At 31.0% G+C, this 18,150-nt stretch overlaps 1 protein-coding gene across 3 annotated transcripts in view; it reads right to left on the reverse strand.

Moving 5' to 3' along the window:
* The window catches only part of LOC142320840 (F-box/WD repeat-containing protein 9-like), a 29,291-nt gene extending 11,452 nt beyond the window's left edge, over positions 1-17,839 (reverse strand). Inside the window, exons 1-6 of one of the 3 annotated variants that reach the window (XM_075358819.1) lie at positions 17,688-17,822; positions 14,960-15,097; positions 12,146-12,308; positions 7,510-7,652; positions 6,340-6,554; positions 3,793-3,947 (exon numbers count right to left, since the gene is read on the reverse strand). In XM_075358819.1, the coding sequence (XP_075214934.1) occupies positions 3,793-3,947; positions 6,340-6,554; positions 7,510-7,652; positions 12,146-12,158 (526 nt within the window). In that variant the 5' untranslated portion in view covers positions 12,159-12,308; positions 14,960-15,097; positions 17,688-17,822. Of the gene's footprint in view, positions 1-3,792; positions 3,948-6,339; positions 6,555-7,509; positions 7,653-12,145; positions 12,309-14,887; positions 15,098-17,687 lie in introns of all 3 variants that reach the window. The other 2 variants (XM_075358818.1, XM_075358817.1) reach the window with 2 other exon arrangements.
* Between the last annotated feature and the right edge of the window lie 311 nt (positions 17,840-18,150).

Consider the following 18,150-nt stretch of genomic DNA (forward strand, 5'->3'; position numbering starts at 1 on the left):
ACTGCGGAAAGAAGACCCCGCGCCTAGATCCTACTAAAAAGAGCCACTTTCTGAATGTCTCAGATCCGCACTAACAACCTCTTAAATAAACTTCCCACTAAAGTTTGTACATCGAAATTTAGACCTAGTTCCCTTAAGAACCCCGCTTAATACTCAAAATGAGTTTCTAATCTGACTCCGCTCCGGTCCGCCCGGGAGAGGAGACTTAACGCCTACCCCCGCACAGCGCCATCACGGAGTCCCGCGTGACATTCACCATCTTTCGCAGACTGCCGCCAGGACTCCCCCACATACCACCGAAGTAGTACCCAGAGAGGCCCCGCCGACAGCGTCGTTAGCTCACTTATGCCCTCGTCGGAGCGCGACCGCACCCACCGGGCGAGAATAATCCCGCCCGCCGACAACGGCCGCAACTCCGCCGACAGCGTATTTAATATCATACCACCAATACATCTACCGAGGCACGCTGCCTAAGCGCCTACCTTCGGTCAATCAACTGTCCAGACGGAACCTAACCGCCCAGGCTTCTAACCTAAATCCCTTCTGCCGCCCTGCCCTTGGCAAGGGATTTCAGGAAGCTAGCCACTATCATCCATTCACTGCGAGTCCTCCAGTTGACTCGCAGATCCAAAAAGGAGTGCAATCTCTCGAGTTCCCTACCAACTCTGGTACGTTCAGCCTCGTACCGGGGACATGTGTACAGGACATGGTCCGCTGTGTCCTCGACTCCGCATTCCGGGCATAACCCGGAATCAACCAACCTGAACCTAGCCAAACTACTCCTAAAGGCACCATGTCCCGAAAGAAATTGAGTTATATACCGATTGGGGGAAACCCAACTAATAGCACGCAAATCCCTAACATCTGGAAAAATACCATGCGTATATCGACCCGTGAAAGAGTCGGCCCACCTAACTTGCCAAGCGTCAAAACCTTGGTCTTCAATTTCCCGCATACACCCGGTGGTAAGAAGACCTGCCTTCTTTGAGATATACCGCTGGCTACGCTCTGTAGCCGAAATGTCCGCTGGTTTGATGCCTGCGATCACAGTTACTGCCTCTCGCAAGACAGTCCTGTAACCACCGACAACCGCTAATAATAGAAGTCTCTGGGCTCGTAAGAGGATATCCCTATAGCACTGAAAACGCAAACGATGAGCCCAGACGGGCGCAGCGTACAACAGTATGGCCTCACAAACGCCTTTATAGAGAATACGCATGGTACGGTAATTCAACCCCCAATCGGGATGGATCACCCTACGAACGCCGAAGAAGGCGTCTATAGCCCTCTTCGCCACAAACTGGAGGTGCTCCTTGAAGAGAAGTCTCTCATCAAGGATAACACCCAGATATTTTTGAACTGTGACATACCTAATTGGAAGGCCGCCCATTACAACCCGCGGATGACGGGTTGCAGCGAGTCGGCCCTTCAAGAACATCATATAAGTTGTCATCAGCAAGAAAATACTTTTTAAAATTCTTTGTCAGCATGGCTAAATGATTTTACGGTTACAAAAACAACTTTCACATGTTATCCTTCAGCCTTGTAAGTTTTAACACATGCATTCATTTTTTGTAACCACTGCTAGGTTTTTTCTTTAAATTTCTGTTCCAGAATTCCAATTTTCTACAAAAAGCATTTACTTTATTATTACTCATATCCAAAATATGTGTATTTGCTCCTTGGAGTTGAAGATTCAAGGTATTTAATTTCTCGAATATATCGACCAAGTAGTTCAATTCCATCACAAATAAACCATCTCTAAATTTCTCGGCTTCCAGTTGATTCTCCTCTTCTAGAAAAATGGCAATTTCATTTCTTAATTCATAAACACATTGCAAAAATTTCCCACATGATAACCACCTTGCCTCACAATAAAATAGTAACGCTGAATGTACTGCACCCATGTCTAAACAAAGTGCAAAAACGATTTTTGATTTTAGGTGTCTTATTTTTGTATAATTTATAAAAATTTACAACACAATATTCAGACCAGATACACCGTGGAGATTTTTGTTTCACAAGTGCTTGAACAAACCCTGCTTCTCAGGGTTTGTTAATGTACTCACTATGAAGCATTTTCTAAATTTCTGAGCAAATGACACACAGGAGTCTTTTCTCTTCATTTACTTCATCACTGGTAAACCCAAACTTTAAGTATATTTTCTTGATTTTATATTTAGATCCACGCTCGTCTATACACTTGATGCTTCACTATTGTCTAATGTTCACTTACGTCCACTTAAAAATTTATCCATGACTGTATAAATCTACTGCCATGAATATTTAATACTGTGAATTGCAATTAACATGCAAATTACAACAGATTTGATAGCGATCAACTCACTTAAGACTGGCTGAAATTGAACAAGGTGCTGCATTTACACATGTCTGCACAGACAGTCATGCAGACATTCTAGAATGTTCCAGACAAATCGGATATTCACAAGAAGCCGCGAGAATACTTGATATGGTGGACAAACAACAGAGAGAAATAGACAGGCATCGATTCTGGTTTTGTCAATGCAGTGGATCGGTGTTGCCAAATATCAATAACTTTACTTATTCTTGGTAATCTGTAAGGTTTGTAATTAATGTTGTATTGCAGGTTTAGCGTCAAAATACTCAAAATACATTATTATTGTATACACTGTTATTGTATGAGAAGGAGGGTGCGATAAATGATATGACTGAAATTGGTCCCAAATACTGAAAGTTGAGAAACGCTGCACTAAGGTATGAAAAATGGATTACTTCAAGCTTTTACTGACTGAAAAAACAAACTACTGAAGTAAAGTACACATCTTAATATGAAAAAAGTGAAAAGTAAATTGGTATCAATAATTTAATTTTCTTCAAAGAGGAGAATTATTTTCTTATTTTTTGAAAAATAAAAAAATTAAGTTTTTCTTAATTATTTAACTTATTCTCATCCAATTCCTTTTAGAAGTGTTCGACTATAACAGGGCAGTTGAGAAAGGTAAAAGAAAGAAATTTTTTTATATACCTTAATGACAGTCATATTAACACCTTTGCTACTGATTACATCTAGATCAATATGCAATGTCTACATTAAACTCTGGAAAGAATGAGTTTTCTTGTTTTAAATATTGTAAACATATATTTTAAATTGCAATAATCTAATTTTTACTTGTATGTATGCAACACATAGATATAATTTTAATAGGGTTTTATTTGTTTTCATTTGTAGGCAGCAAGATTGATTCAATAACTTTTTGTTTCCTTTCTAATTATCTTCTTATCTTAAAATATCTGTTCTGTTTAACTTAATTTTAAAAATTATGATTAACCAAAAAAAGGGAAAAGAACAGTTAACATTTGTATAAACTTTTAATGAAACTGTGCTTCTTAAGATTGAATATCTTAAGGTTAATTTTTTTTTCTTTACAAAAACTATTCCAATATTTGGAAAAATGAATGCAGAGATGTGTTTAAAATTTTTATAATAATAAAAAAAAACAGCATTAACCTTTTTTTTGGTTAATAATACAATCAATACGGAAAAAAATTAAAAATTAATGAATAGTTAAAGAATTAAGAAAAACTGACTCAAAAGCTTTTTCACTCGTACTCAAAAGGTTTTTGTAATATTTATAGTAATTTTCCCCACAATTATTATGAACAGTTCAAAATCTATAAATTTTAAAGAAAATAGTTTTATTCATGAAAAATGATTCGTTTATAAACCTATAAATTCTGGTTTTATTTATTAAAATATTTTATATAAAGTTATGTAAGTTTGGCAATATTAAATTATCGTAAAAAATTTACCAGATAATGCTAGAGCGGTAATGGCAAGACGGTGAGGTGAATATTCTCCAACTGAATCTTGACAACGTGGATCAAATAATATTATTCCAGTATTGAAAAGACCAGCAGCGACTAGCTGAGACCGACAGGCAACTGACAGCACCGATCCAGTACATCTGTATTAGAAAAAAAATTATCTAACAGTTTTAATGAAACCAACATTACCGATTACTCTAAAAATAATTTTTGTTTCATACTCTCCAGTTCATTACAATTTGTTTTTTTTTTTAAATCATTCTAGTGTTTGGATCAGAGTACAAAATGGGTCAAGACTTTTTAATAAATCTAATTTAGAACATGTAGCAGCTTCCTAAAATTTTAATTAATTGAGAGGAAAAGGAAGTTTTCACTGGAAAACAAAATTTGGATTTTCCAATTAAATAATTGCTTAAGTCTTTTTATAAAAATTGTTATCACTGGACTAATACCATCTACTAATTAAGTCATGAATTTTGGTCCTACAAAACATTGCTTAATTAATGTAGATATACAAATACGCATATGTATAAAAATAAATAAATATATCAGCTAATTCAAAAAGGACTTCACAAATTTAAAAGCAATTAAAAATTTACTTAGATAACTTATAGATTCAGCTGAGGTCTCATTTCATAGCAAAACACATCAAGTTTTGGCTCACATAGTTCCATTAGTACCGAATTTGGCCACCAGCACTGTGACCAGTGTTGTTAAAAATGGATATTTACTTTGGGAGAGGTTGTTCTGTTACACATACACTATCACCAGGACACCCACATATTCCTGAAGCTGCTGTGGAACAATCCAGAGAAAGCTCTGCACATAGTACAAAGAAATCAGCTTAATGTACATCACGAGAGACTGGTGGCATTCCCCAAACACCTGTTTGGCGCATATTATGTAAATGATTGCACTTTTTTCTTTTCCTGTTTAGTCTCCGGAACCATTGTAAGGTATTACTTCAGAAGATGAATGAGGATGATATGTACAAATGTAAATGAAGTGCAGTCTTGTACAGTCTCAAGTCGACCATTCCAGAGAAATGTAGTTTATTGAAACCCAACCACTAAAGAACTCTGGTATCCACGATCTAGTATTCAAATCCATATAAAAGTAACTGCCTTTACTAGGATTTGAATCTTAGAACTCTTGACTTCAAAATCAGCTGATTTGCGATGATGAGTTAACCACTAGACCAGCCCGGCGATTGCACTTCGAGCAATATAACAACTAACTGTGGTTCAATTACTTACAGCTGTCAACAGAGTTGCTTGGCTGCAGTTTTGTGTGGAAATGATGGATAGAAATGCTGACAACAATACATTTTTAGACAAATAACTTTTAGTGATGAGTCAACATTTCACATCAATGGCAAGATGAACACCCATAATCGTCAAATGTGGGGTAGCAAAAACCCACATGAAACTTTGCAGTATATACGCAATAGCCATAAGGTCAATTTTTTAGTGCCCTTAAGCACCAAAAAAAGACTGTATGGTTCCTTCTTCTTCCAGGAGGCAACTGTAAATGGCATAGTTTTTCTGAACAGCTTCAAATTATTTTAATTCCTCAGTTAGATGATGATGATGACCAAGATTGATGCCGCCTTTACTATCAGCAAGACAGGGGCACCTACTCACTACTACCTAGAAGCCTGAAATTTTCTTGATACTCGATTCCCAGGTCGGTAGATTGGTCGCAAAGGTCTAATTGCATGGCCACCTTGCTCTCAGTAGAATTTTTCTTGTGGGTTTTAATTAAAGATGGGTTTATAACCAACTTTGCCTGTTGATCTTGTTGGGCTAAGACTTTGAATTAATGCCAAAGCTGCAGGTAATGCCCGTCTTGCTGGCTGCTGGCTATAATCTGGAATGAAATCGACTTCAGGTGGAATATACTCACATTACAAATGAAAGCCATATTGTACCAAAGTGAATGTTGGGTGACAAACTTGATGTGCTTTTCTATGAAATGAGAGCTCAGCTGAATCTGTTAGTTATCTCAATAAATTTTTATACGCTTTTAAATTTTTGAATTTTTTTTTTAATCACTCAATACATATGCTGTGGACTTACACAAACATATTTTTTCCATTTCTTATGTCAAAATTATGAGTGTTAATGTTTCTTTTAGAACCTATCACTTAGAATTTATTACTGTTTTATAAATAGAAATAAACAATGAAGGAAAAGTCATTAATTGTGCAGATCTCTATAATACTGTTTAGATTACTTATTATCTCAAACATGCACTAATCTCTTTTGCAACCTAAAATCTCTAATTAGTCTCTCAAATTATATTTATATTAATAATTCTTTATAAGAGAGTTTTCAGGAGCATTAAGAGTGTTTCATTTTCAGTTGTTTTAGGTGCAAAAAATTATTCAGCAAACAAGAAAATTAATGACTTTTTTATTAAGAAAATCCATTTCAATAACATGATGTATGAAAGGTAAGTTACTACAGTACTTTAAACAAGAAACAATAATTTTAATAATTATAATTACAAACAGTTTAAACTAATGCTTACATGAATGTTGAAATTTCTCTTAAAGGATCATATCTCCACAGTTTAATGCTAGAATCCCAAGAGCATGAATACAGTGAATCATCATGAGCAGCCAAATCCCATATCCAACCAGTATGTGCAGTTATACAGTGTGCAATTGGCTCATCAGTACCTTTTACAGCATCCCATAGAGCTAACGTGCGATCCCTGGAACCAGACACTACAATACGACCGCCCTGAAAATAAGATAATTAAAAACACGCTTTAAAAGAAAAAAATCAGATTAACTGCAAGAAAATGCAAAGATAAAAAATCTGTTACCGATTCCACCCTCAACCATCAAAGGCAAAAGTTAATGTTAATGTACAATCTTCACAGGAAAAAGTACTACATTTAAAAGAATCAAAATAGCAATTTTTTATTAAATGGCTGCCATATTAAAAAATCTGTCCATCAGAAAAACTTTTTAAATATATTCAAATGGCTGATAAATGTTATAATTAAACATATTTAAACACTAAAATTGTTATAGAAACTAAAATAAGTTACAGAAGATTGAAATTGCTCAACGTAAATTGAGATTTCACAACCAGCATTAAGAAATACAAGATATTATTGCTGTCAAATTATTTACATTATTTTATTATTAGAATCTATTTATTATTAGTTTTAAAATATTTTATTTCATATAAATATTTTTATTAAGAAATAAAAGTAGGAAAAGTGATAATATACCTCTCATTTAGATTTACAGTATTAAAAGAAACTTTTTCTAAGCCGGGCATGAGATGCTTGTTATTTTTGGAATGGCTGTGCTACTTTTGAGAGTGACTTGTTCTTATGTCAGGCCACTTGCAAATGTTTGGTTATGGCACACAAACTTTTATGTTGTCCTAAATAATAATTCTACCTCATAAACAGCTGTTATAAAGATAATGATTAAAAATATAATTTAATTACTTTTCCAGATTTACAAAATAATATGGTGTTACTTATTCTCTGGTATTCTTATACTTTCATAGTTACTATTTTCTATTTCTTTAAAGATTTTGTACTACTTGCAGTAATGCTTTGAAAATTATATTCACAGTAGCAACCTTTACAATTTGAATTAATCTATTTAGGAAGCAATCTTTATGTTGAATGAATACAACTAATGAAATATAAAATAAAAGGAATACACAATCTTACATTTAATAATTTTACAGCATCAACGCATGAATAATGCTTATCTTTCCATACTTTTCTCTTTAATTTATGTTTTTTATTTTTCCATATATCCAGTTCACTTTCTATATGGTAGCAAAGTTCAGTCCATGTTAATGACTCAGACTCTATTGACACAGAACAAAAACAAAAGCAAATTTAATTTCTTAAGTTAAAAGAAACTATAAAATGTTAGTATACCCTTATTGCAATGATACTTCAGATAGACTAAACAGAAGACACAAATATATATAGCCTGAAATAAGAATTATCCTGGAAACAAGGGACAGATGGTTTTCTGCTTTATATTAAAACTTTCCAATATAAGAAAAACGTAAGCAGGGTGAAATTAACGGAAATTTTGAGTTAAAAGGAAAGACAATAGTCAAGATTTTAATAATAAAAAAAAAACAAAGAAAACTAAAAGTAAAAAACTGAAAATAATTTTTTTCTGTTATGTTTGTTATTGTAACCCCGTTCTTTTTCCAAATTTCTTCTGATACCTAAAGGGATAAGGAGAAGGGATTTGATGGGAATTTTACCAGGTGTTCATCCAAAGTCAAATCTACTAAGCAGTATAGAAATTTACAGCAGTTAAAAATCTGAATCACTATATCTCAGGTTTATACCAGAGCTTCTAGCTAAAAGACAGAAACACTACTACTCCTACATAAAGATCAACAATATGGTTCCTAACACAATATAGCTAAATTGCTATTAACAGCACTGAAATTAGTAATAATGAAATTCAATAAGAAAAATAGTAAAATTAAAATAATCACAAAGGAGTATATAATTAAAGTGCGAATTTTTAAGTCCTTACATAAAAATGTTATACGTAAACTTAACAATGAAACTAAAGAATATGTAATAAAAATAAAAAAAAAAAGATTATAATTCTTGCAGGTAGCCAAAGACATATTTGTTATAGTTTAATGAAGAAAACAGATTTCATAAACTTGTTGGCTTTGTTAGTTAAAATTCTTCCTTTAATAAGGTGGAAGTAATGGAGTTGCAACAAAATTTTCAAGATAAACCAGTAGCATTTTGTGATTACATAACACAAATAACAAAAAAGTATTTGAAGAATACATTTGCACATGAACTTAAACCTTAAACAAGATAATAAATTATTTTATACTAACAAGACATAAATTCATAAATAAATATATTTTTTTATTTATAAATCAGCATGAAAGAGTGAGACTTAATCCTTTAAAATAATAAACTTAATGTGACTCGCTTTTTAAATACTTGCAAATGATTTACCTGTAGAGCTAAATTAGACAATTAATTAAAGTATGGCAAAGTTCTCAAAATGTATAAGCACCATCCAGATTTTGTGTAAGTTATAGTGATTTTGTATGAGTGAAATTATTTAGTTTTTAATATTACTGTTTTCCTAAGTGATCAAAATATGAGAAAAATAGTGAATACTAGCGAATTTCAAATTCGAAATAGAATCTGGTTTTAATATTGAATAAAATTATGAAAAAGTATTTTATTTATTTTGTATAGTGACGAGTTAAAAAAACAAAGTATATAAAGTTACAGTACATCCAAGAACACATATTCAGCTTAATTACCTTGTAGACCTCTAACTGAAGTCTATTAAGTAAATTACATGGTAAGACCTTTTGTTTAAAAACGTTTGTGCGACAAATGCTAGGGGAGAGAAACCCTTAATACTTTCAACTAATACAGCTGATGAAATCCAAAATGTACTCATATGATCTTGCATATCATCGACCTTGATTTTGACAAAATAATTAAAATTGACAAGGGTTAAAAATGAGCTGTGATATTTTAAACAGTGACTGTAGTTTACATAATAGATGCTGCTAACAGTTTTAATTAAAATGAGATTAATATGCAAAATTAATTATTGAGGAAAGAGATGAAGTTTGTAAATTTAATGTTACATAAAACTAACACAGAGTTGTTAGGTATAAGACCTGAAAAAATACATCTAAAAGATATAAATGAGTCTTCTGAAATTATTAAACAATATCATAATAATAATCATTATATTAAAATGTAACAGATTGAATAACTGAGAAATATATTTAATGATTTACGATTGCATTTAAGAATAATTACAACAAAACATGATCACCCAAAGGCAAGTAATCCTGAATGAAAAATGCACTTGCCACCCAGTAAGTCGAATTACACTATAAGTATAGATGCTAACTAAAATCGATAGATATGAGAGAAGTCACTCATAGTTGTCATTCAAGACACGACTAACAACAATAATACTGTGTCAAAATAATGGAATTAAAGCAGGAAATTCATATACAAGTAAATTTCATCAAACACACAATGTTATCAGATACCAGGTGTTGGCTTTGCAACATTAATGATGACTAATGTCAAATGATGATTGATATGTATTGATCAGTTTGCATGGACATTCTTCAGAAAATGATATTGCAAACAAAAGAGTGTACAGTATAAGCATAAAGTAGTTCTTTTGGCGAGAGTCATGACAGAATTCTAGTTAATTTTCTAACGACTTATCTAAAACACTATGCGAGTAACAGTTTCATCTTGTTACATGCTACTTTTGAATACCTGCTGAACTCAGCAGCATCAACCAAATTATGTAAGCTTGATGATAATGTTTTTAGTACATTTATTGGGGCGAGCGACCAATATAAATGACTTTGCAAAAAGGAGCTTATCTATATCTTTGAAAATTTAATTAATTATAAAATTACCTAAAAGTTTAATAAATATGAGAGAAAATACTGAAATTAATAAAACAAATAAGTTAACAATTTAACAGACATAAGTGATAGTACAAAATTTCACTTGTAAATATATTATTTTGTAATTGCAACAAACAACTAAGAGATGGAAAATAAACTAATTGAAGCAGTAAAGACTTTTGTCAAATCAAATTGAAGCCAGCAAATTTAAAAACAATTGTAAACAATTCTCATATTCTTATGAGTAACTGTTACTACAAGCCTGCTGATGAGAACACGGTTCATCAGAACCGTGAAAATAATTGAAAACTTAGAAAATAATTCCTCCTGATGTACTGTCAGTTTCTGACCCAAATCATCTTTTCTAAGTCAATTGTATTCAAATTTTATGTTTGATGCTCAGAATTCGGCTAGATTAATGCTTAAGCTGAATGCTGCAATATTTTTAAATTTAAAAAAAAAATCTAATATTATAAAAATGGACTTCTTGATTGTTATCTGAAGAAAATAAAGAAAAAGCAAATGGGAGATGCCTTGGCTATAATTATTTCTTAATGTTACTGAGAGAGCAATGAATTTCATTATCATACCAAGTTACTGATGATAAAAGCAGGGATCTACCGTAGAATTACAGAAAGTAAACATCAATTAAAAAGAACCTTCATTCAAGAACTCCTTCATAATAGGAAAGCTCAAGACAACTCTGAACCCCCAGAAAGTGGTAATTAGCATACTCTGAATATAAAAGATTTCTTATTTATTGATATGTCAAATGGATTGATAATAAATTCACAGACTGACTACAAATTTATAGTTAAGTACTTACTTTGAATACAAACCAGCTTTATTATAAAATAAATAACATTAAAGGGTACTTACGTATTAACGCCACTGCAGCTACATCTAGCTTTATTTAAAAACAAAGTAGTCAATCGGATTTCGGTGGAAAATGAACAGTCTCTTTATTAATTATAATAAATGGTTATTTATATTTATTTATTTTATAAATATAATTTAACCAAACTTAACCTACGCTCGCTAACCTTGACTAATTAACACCGTAATTTTTTGAGTATTTATTTAATAAATTCAGTAATTATTGCAATTGTTTATTATTTAAATAATCAAAACACTCCTGTTAATTAGTCAAGGTTAGCGAGCAAAGCGAGCGTAGGTTAAGTTTGGTTAAATTATATTTATGAAATAAATAAATATAAATAACCATTTGTTAAAATTAATAAAGAGACTGTTTTGAATCTATGTTAAACTCTATATCGGCCCATTTTCCACCGAAATCCAATTGACTACTTTGTTTTTAAATAAAGCTGTAGCTGCGGTGGCGTTAATACGCAAGTACCCATTAAAGACAGCAACATTTTACTTCATGATAATCCTCACCTGCACTTTTGTAGCAGTAACTGATCAGATAACACCAGATCATCAGACATTTGGCCAGAAGGAATAGGCATCCATTGTATACCTCTGATCTGGCCTCCAATGATCTTCATTCCTTTCCAAACTAGAAGAAATTTTAGGCAGCATTCATTTTTAAAGTAATAACATTAAAAAAAAAATTTCAGTTTAGCTGACAAAATCAGCGACAGCTTTCTATAATGATAGAATAAAAATCAATGGGTTAATGTAAGAACAGTTTAAATTTAAATAGTTTTGTTATTTGTACATAATTTTTAATTATAATTTATTGTTTTCAATTAATTACAGCCAAATGTCGTTTATTTTTGGATGACCCTTACATATAATAATTCTCCATTTGATATGGGCACACAAATTAAATTAAAGTAATTACAGTTTTACCTGGGTCCTGCAGCAAAAGAACACATGCTATTTATAAAATAAATCATAAAAGTTAAAAAGAAAAACCTTTAAATATAGATAAATTACATTACCACAGAAATCCATTAATGGTAATTTGCGATTTGGCCATCGTTTATTTATGCGACTTTTCCATATAGACGGATCATTTAATATATCATTAAATCTTTTGCAAACAAAGCTGACTGAATCGGTTAAAAATTTTGCATCCAAATATGAACATATGTGTAGAAATACCTATTAAAAAAATAAATTTAATATAAATCAAAGTATAACAAATTGATTTCTATATTGAGTACCGTTTACCTTTCTTAGCTTCATTCTTTTATTATATGTTGACATGTTTCAGAATAACCCCATTGTAAAAACTTATTAAATTTAATAACTATAAGTTTTGACAATGGAGTTATTCCAAAACATGTCAACCTATAGTAAAAGAATGAAACTGTAAAAGGTAAATAGTACTCAACAGAAATCATAGTGTTCTTGGCAGAAAATATAATAATAATTATTATCTTAATAACAATTAAGAGAAATTGGATTAAATGACTAAAAGTGTATAAGAAAAAATTAAATGAGTATATTAACTGCATAACTGATTAAATAATCAAATTCAATCCATCAAACAGCTGTTTATTGATAAAATAATGAGAAGCATAAATAACAGTATGCATATCTTTTATAACTTATAACACATACAATAAAAGCATGCACATAGTCAACATTATTTGTTTATTATATAAATTAAAAAGCATTATATTGTACTGCAGTTAATATTTTTTCCAATTTTGTTTAATTATGTTGTTTGCCAACAATAAACTATTAATAAAACAACTAAAACAACAGGGGCAGTCCCTCTGTAGGTTGAATGTCTCCTTCCTTTCCAGCTTGTTTTTTTATTCTTTACTGTTAATTCCTTTGATAGTACTGTAGCATCTGTATCAGCCACTACCATAGCACCATTTGGTAACATGCTAGCGACTTTTAGAACCAGCAATGCCATCACTTCTTCTCTGACTTAATGGAGTGCTGACTCTTCAGGACTATTTGTGACTATTTTCTATCTGGTAGAACACAAAATCCAAACTAATGACTGAGCTTCTGTTAGGTACACTTAGGTCACCTGATACTCTTGAAGTGGCGGTAATAGGAGGGGAGCAGCATAGGATGAAGAATCTACATGTATTAAATATTGTTAAATAAAAGGGGTTTTTGTGATTCTGCTAAAGCATCAAGAAGATATTTGAATTGTAGCTGGTTATTAATGATACTGTTACACTGAACATTTCATACTGTATGTAATATCATTATATTTTTGTAAAGATCTGTTTATATATGGTATGTAGTAATTTTATATATGCAAAAACGTTTGATTTATGCAAGTGTATTTATGTGTACTTTAAAATATGTTTAGAATGACCTAATCATTTCTTTAACAATTTACAATTCAAATCACATTACCCTTGAATCAAAGATGGAATTACAAGACTTTAAATCTTCCTCTATCCCTAATATTTAATACATCCTCTCCACCTATGATACTGCCCTCCGATTATAGATAATTAAATCAAAGTCCACTAATACGGTAGATCACTGGTATTGCTCATTATCAGAGCCAAACACATCTATTCATCAAGAAAAAGTCATCGCTACAGCAGAGATACTTTTAATTTTAAATTTAAATAATGCAACTCTCTTGTTTGGTGCTTGTTGGCAGTATATCCCTCATTCATGTAAGCAAGTGGGTCAATAGTTTGTCACATCAAGAATATATCTATCTATTCACAAAAAATATTAAATTTTAGCTATTACCTGCCTTTCAAATATGTTACTTAGGGTGTCATTCACTTCACACAGTAATAAAGATTCTGACATGTGGTATTTAAATTGTTATGGTGGTGTCATGAGCAACCTTGGAATATTATACTTTAAAACTGAATACCGGTTGAAAAGATTCTTTAACATTATTTGCATGAGCAAGCTAACGGCCTATACACAAGATTTGGAAGCTTAAAATTTATAATAAATTTCAGTTACAATAACACCAAATACACTTGTATACCAAGTACTCAGGAACATCCATCTGTTAATCATCAAATAACGATATGACTGCATAACTAGGACTTACTTGTATTTTACTAATATTGGCAATGCAAAAGACTAAACTTTGTGTACTTAGAAGGAATATGATTTATAAACATAACCAAAAAGATAATGATACACTAGATGACCACTACATCTGGATTCAATGGATTGACATCGTGATTATCAGAATGTATACTGGCAATATAGTACAGAAATCTATTTGGTACATAACCATTCTAACTTGCTGTCACTCATATGTAGTAGTAAAATATCAATTATTCAATTATTTTTACATGATATTTTTTTTAATATATGGAGTGTTCTATGATTCTTTTTAATTTACTTTATTGGAATTTTTTTATGACTATTTATTTTATAATCTTAATTCAAAAATAGAAACTACTAATAAAAATAAAACAAAGAATATTATTGGTAAATTAAAAGAAACATTATTTTTACTGATAAAACAAAAATCACTTTTATTATTTATAATAAATTTCAAATATAATAAGGACATAATTTAAATGACAATCCATAGTCTTGTAATAAAATCAGCTTAATTTACTACTAAATTAATTGTTACTCAATTTTAAATTGCATTGATAAAAAAAGTTTCTATTTTCAATTTATTTGACTCAGTAAAGCATTGATTTAGTTTCACATTTTTTATTGATGAAAAATTTAGTAGCTATGATATCAAAGGAGCTGCTTACAACTGGTTAAAGTCATACCTTACCAACTGTAAACAGGCAGCTAAAATTTCATCTTCTGATAAGACTACAATGTAAAATGTAGGTCCTCACTTCAAGATGTAGAATGCAGAGTGCCACAAGAAAATGTCCTCGGTCCCTTGCATTTCTTATTGTTTATTAATGATCTGCCTCAAAATCTTGAACCATTCTTTGTTACCATCTTCATAGATGACACAACTGTATCTATATCTGAACATAATTATTAAAAAGGACTTCAAATTCTACATTAGCAGTTAAAAAAAATTATTCACTGGATGGATTGTAACCATCTAACTTTAAATATGATAAAATCGTTGCATAGTATTTCTCAGGTAGACGTTACATTGCTAATCATGTGAATAGGATTCCCATTAATGGTAATAGTAGTATTTCTGTTGCCTATAAAGAGGGATTCTGGGTGTTTTATTAGATGTAAAATTTCTTGGGATGATCAAATTGATTTCATTTGCCATAAAATTATGCCATACTGTTTTGCTTTGAAGTATCTTAATAAAATGCTAAGCCTTATTGTCATTATTAGATATTTATTATGCTTACATATATTCCAGCCTAAAGTATAATATCAATCTCTTGGAGCTCCCTTAAAAAAACCTATAAGGAGTTTTCAAGACTCAAAAATGGACTGTCATATCATTGCTTAAGACCCAGTATTAATCTTAATACTGATTTAGAAAATTCTGAATGTTAACTTATCTTAGTGTTTATGAATGTGCAATCTTTGCAAACAGCAGTTAATACAAAATAACAATAATTAAAAATAAACATTACTAAAAAATATACTGTTTTATGGTTCTGAAGAGATATTTTACCCATATTTTCAGTAGCTGAGCAATAATTAACTTCCTTTTTTAAATTTAAATCTAATTTTATCAAGCTGATGTATGGAAGGTTTTTATTTACAAGTAACTGTATCCAGCTGTCAGAATGCATTGAAAAAGCAAATGTGAATTTCTTAGTTTTTCTTAGTCAATGCTATAAGTGGTGTGAAAGAGCTTCAACTGCCAGAATTGTGGTGTTCAACTCTTGTAATAAGAAGAAATATGTAAATACGAACTGCAAAATAGTGAACGGGGATTATTATTTTCACTAAAGGACAAATGTAAGTAACATTTATGAATGAATGTAAATTTTTGTGAAACAAGATTTCCAGGTTAATAGTATAGCTGCACTTTTGGCAATATTATTAGGCCTTTTCTGTTTTCCCCCAGAAAGGTTTTTACATTACGTATTTGCAATTGCTCGTATTTAAACATATTAAAAATATAAGCATTATTGCTTATAACCTAACACTGACTAATTAACAGTAATGTTTTGATTATTTAAATAATAAATAATTATTGAATTTATTATTTAAATAATAAAATCATTACTGTTAATTACTTAAGGTAAGCTTACTATGCAAATGAGGCAAGCATAGATTAGTTTGGATAGATTATATTTATACCCACCAAGTTGGTCTAGTGGTGAACGCATCTTCACAAATCAGTTGATATCTAAGTCGAGAGTTCCAACGTTCAAATCCTAGTAACAGCAGTTACTTTTATACATTTGAATACTTGATTGTGGATACCGGTTTTCTCTGATGGTTGGGTTTCAAATAACCACACATCTCATAAATGGTCGACCTGAGACTGTAAAAGACTATTATTTCATTTACACTCTCACATATCATCCTCTGAAGTAATACCTGGTAATTCCCGTTGGCTAAACTGGGAAAAAAATGTATAATTTCTCTGCAAATACCTTCAAAATACCCACTGACTAACTAGTTTAAATATGAGCAATTACAAATACGTAACATAAAAACAACCATTGCGGGGGAAAACAGAAATGGCCCATATCACTTACCAACACTGTCTAAGTGTATAAATTTAAATGAAGTTTTTTATAGAGATAACACATTTATTATCTCAACACATATTCTAGCAATTTTGATATTTCATCCTGTGATTTAGTCAACAGACAAGATGTTTCAATGAAAGAAATGGAGTAGCAGAGAAATGTAAGTAATTTTATTTGACTGATACATAGTTAGGTATATACAATTAAACAAAAAAACGAATTTATTCCTTGAATATTTCCTCAGTTAGAAAACAACCTCCTTATTCTAAACTCTACTTCAAATGAAATTCCTATAGTTGCCGGAATAAATGTCAAGACTTATTTTGCAAAGGTTATTATCAAATAACTCAAGGTAAATCAATATAGTCTGTATACTCATAAATGAAAAGTAATCATTAAGGAGATGGACCTAAAACTATTTCCAGCTTTTATCCAAGAAAAATGCTTAAATATTCTCGATAGAAAGCACATTGATGTAAAGTATTCATACATCAGTTTTTTTCTTATGGAAACTATATTAAATTTTTGTAACTTATCAAATGGAACAGACGGTCTATGTGCACAGAAAAATTAAATATGGATTTCTACACATCCCGTAACGCACAAACGATTACTAAACGGTTAATAAATAAAGTTTTTCATCAATTATAGGTTAATGACTTCGTGCATAACCTTAAAACGTTTTTCAATACATTCACAAGTAGTTGAAAGTAAATTTGTCTTACAGACTGACAGATTTAAAAAGCACGTGCTAAATGCCCTTAGAAAAGAAAATTTACGTAGCAGATACTGGTGGTTCAATGATTAATGTATTCAACAACCCACCAGATTCCTTATTTGGCAAAATTAGAAACATATCTTTTGTGAAAAGAAAATTACAAGGTAACATCACACACTGCAAAATAAAACATTTTTTCTTAATTATTTCTCCACTTACTTCAACAGGAAGTGTGTCTAATGTGATTGTAATATCATTTTTATTTTCAGATTCATTCATTTTGCAATTACAAACTCATTACTATCACTGTAACCTAATTTAGAAATCGAATAAACATTCAACCGTAAACACAACTTAATCGACAGCTGGAATGGTTGAATCGTAGTTATATTGTTTTATAGAAAGCTAGTTCAAAACCTACGCTATCTACAATCACGGTACCGTACTACCAACATATTATTTATTTCTGCTGTAGTGTCGAGTGACATAAATGGAAAATTCTATTACGGATTTCTTTCTTACTCGTCTTTTTTATTTTATATTTCATTCTATAAAGTCTATCGTTACAAAATTGTAAAACAAGTTATGTCGTAAGTTACACGCTGCAGAAGTTATGCGATCTATGTAATATATAGATCAAAATAAATGATGTATTTTGTATTGAACAGTATGAATGTATGTA

Source organism: Lycorma delicatula, chromosome 3, assembly GCF_047948215.1.
Source record: "Lycorma delicatula isolate Av1 chromosome 3, ASM4794821v1, whole genome shotgun sequence".
Lineage (NCBI taxonomy): Eukaryota > Metazoa > Arthropoda > Insecta > Hemiptera > Fulgoridae > Lycorma > Lycorma delicatula.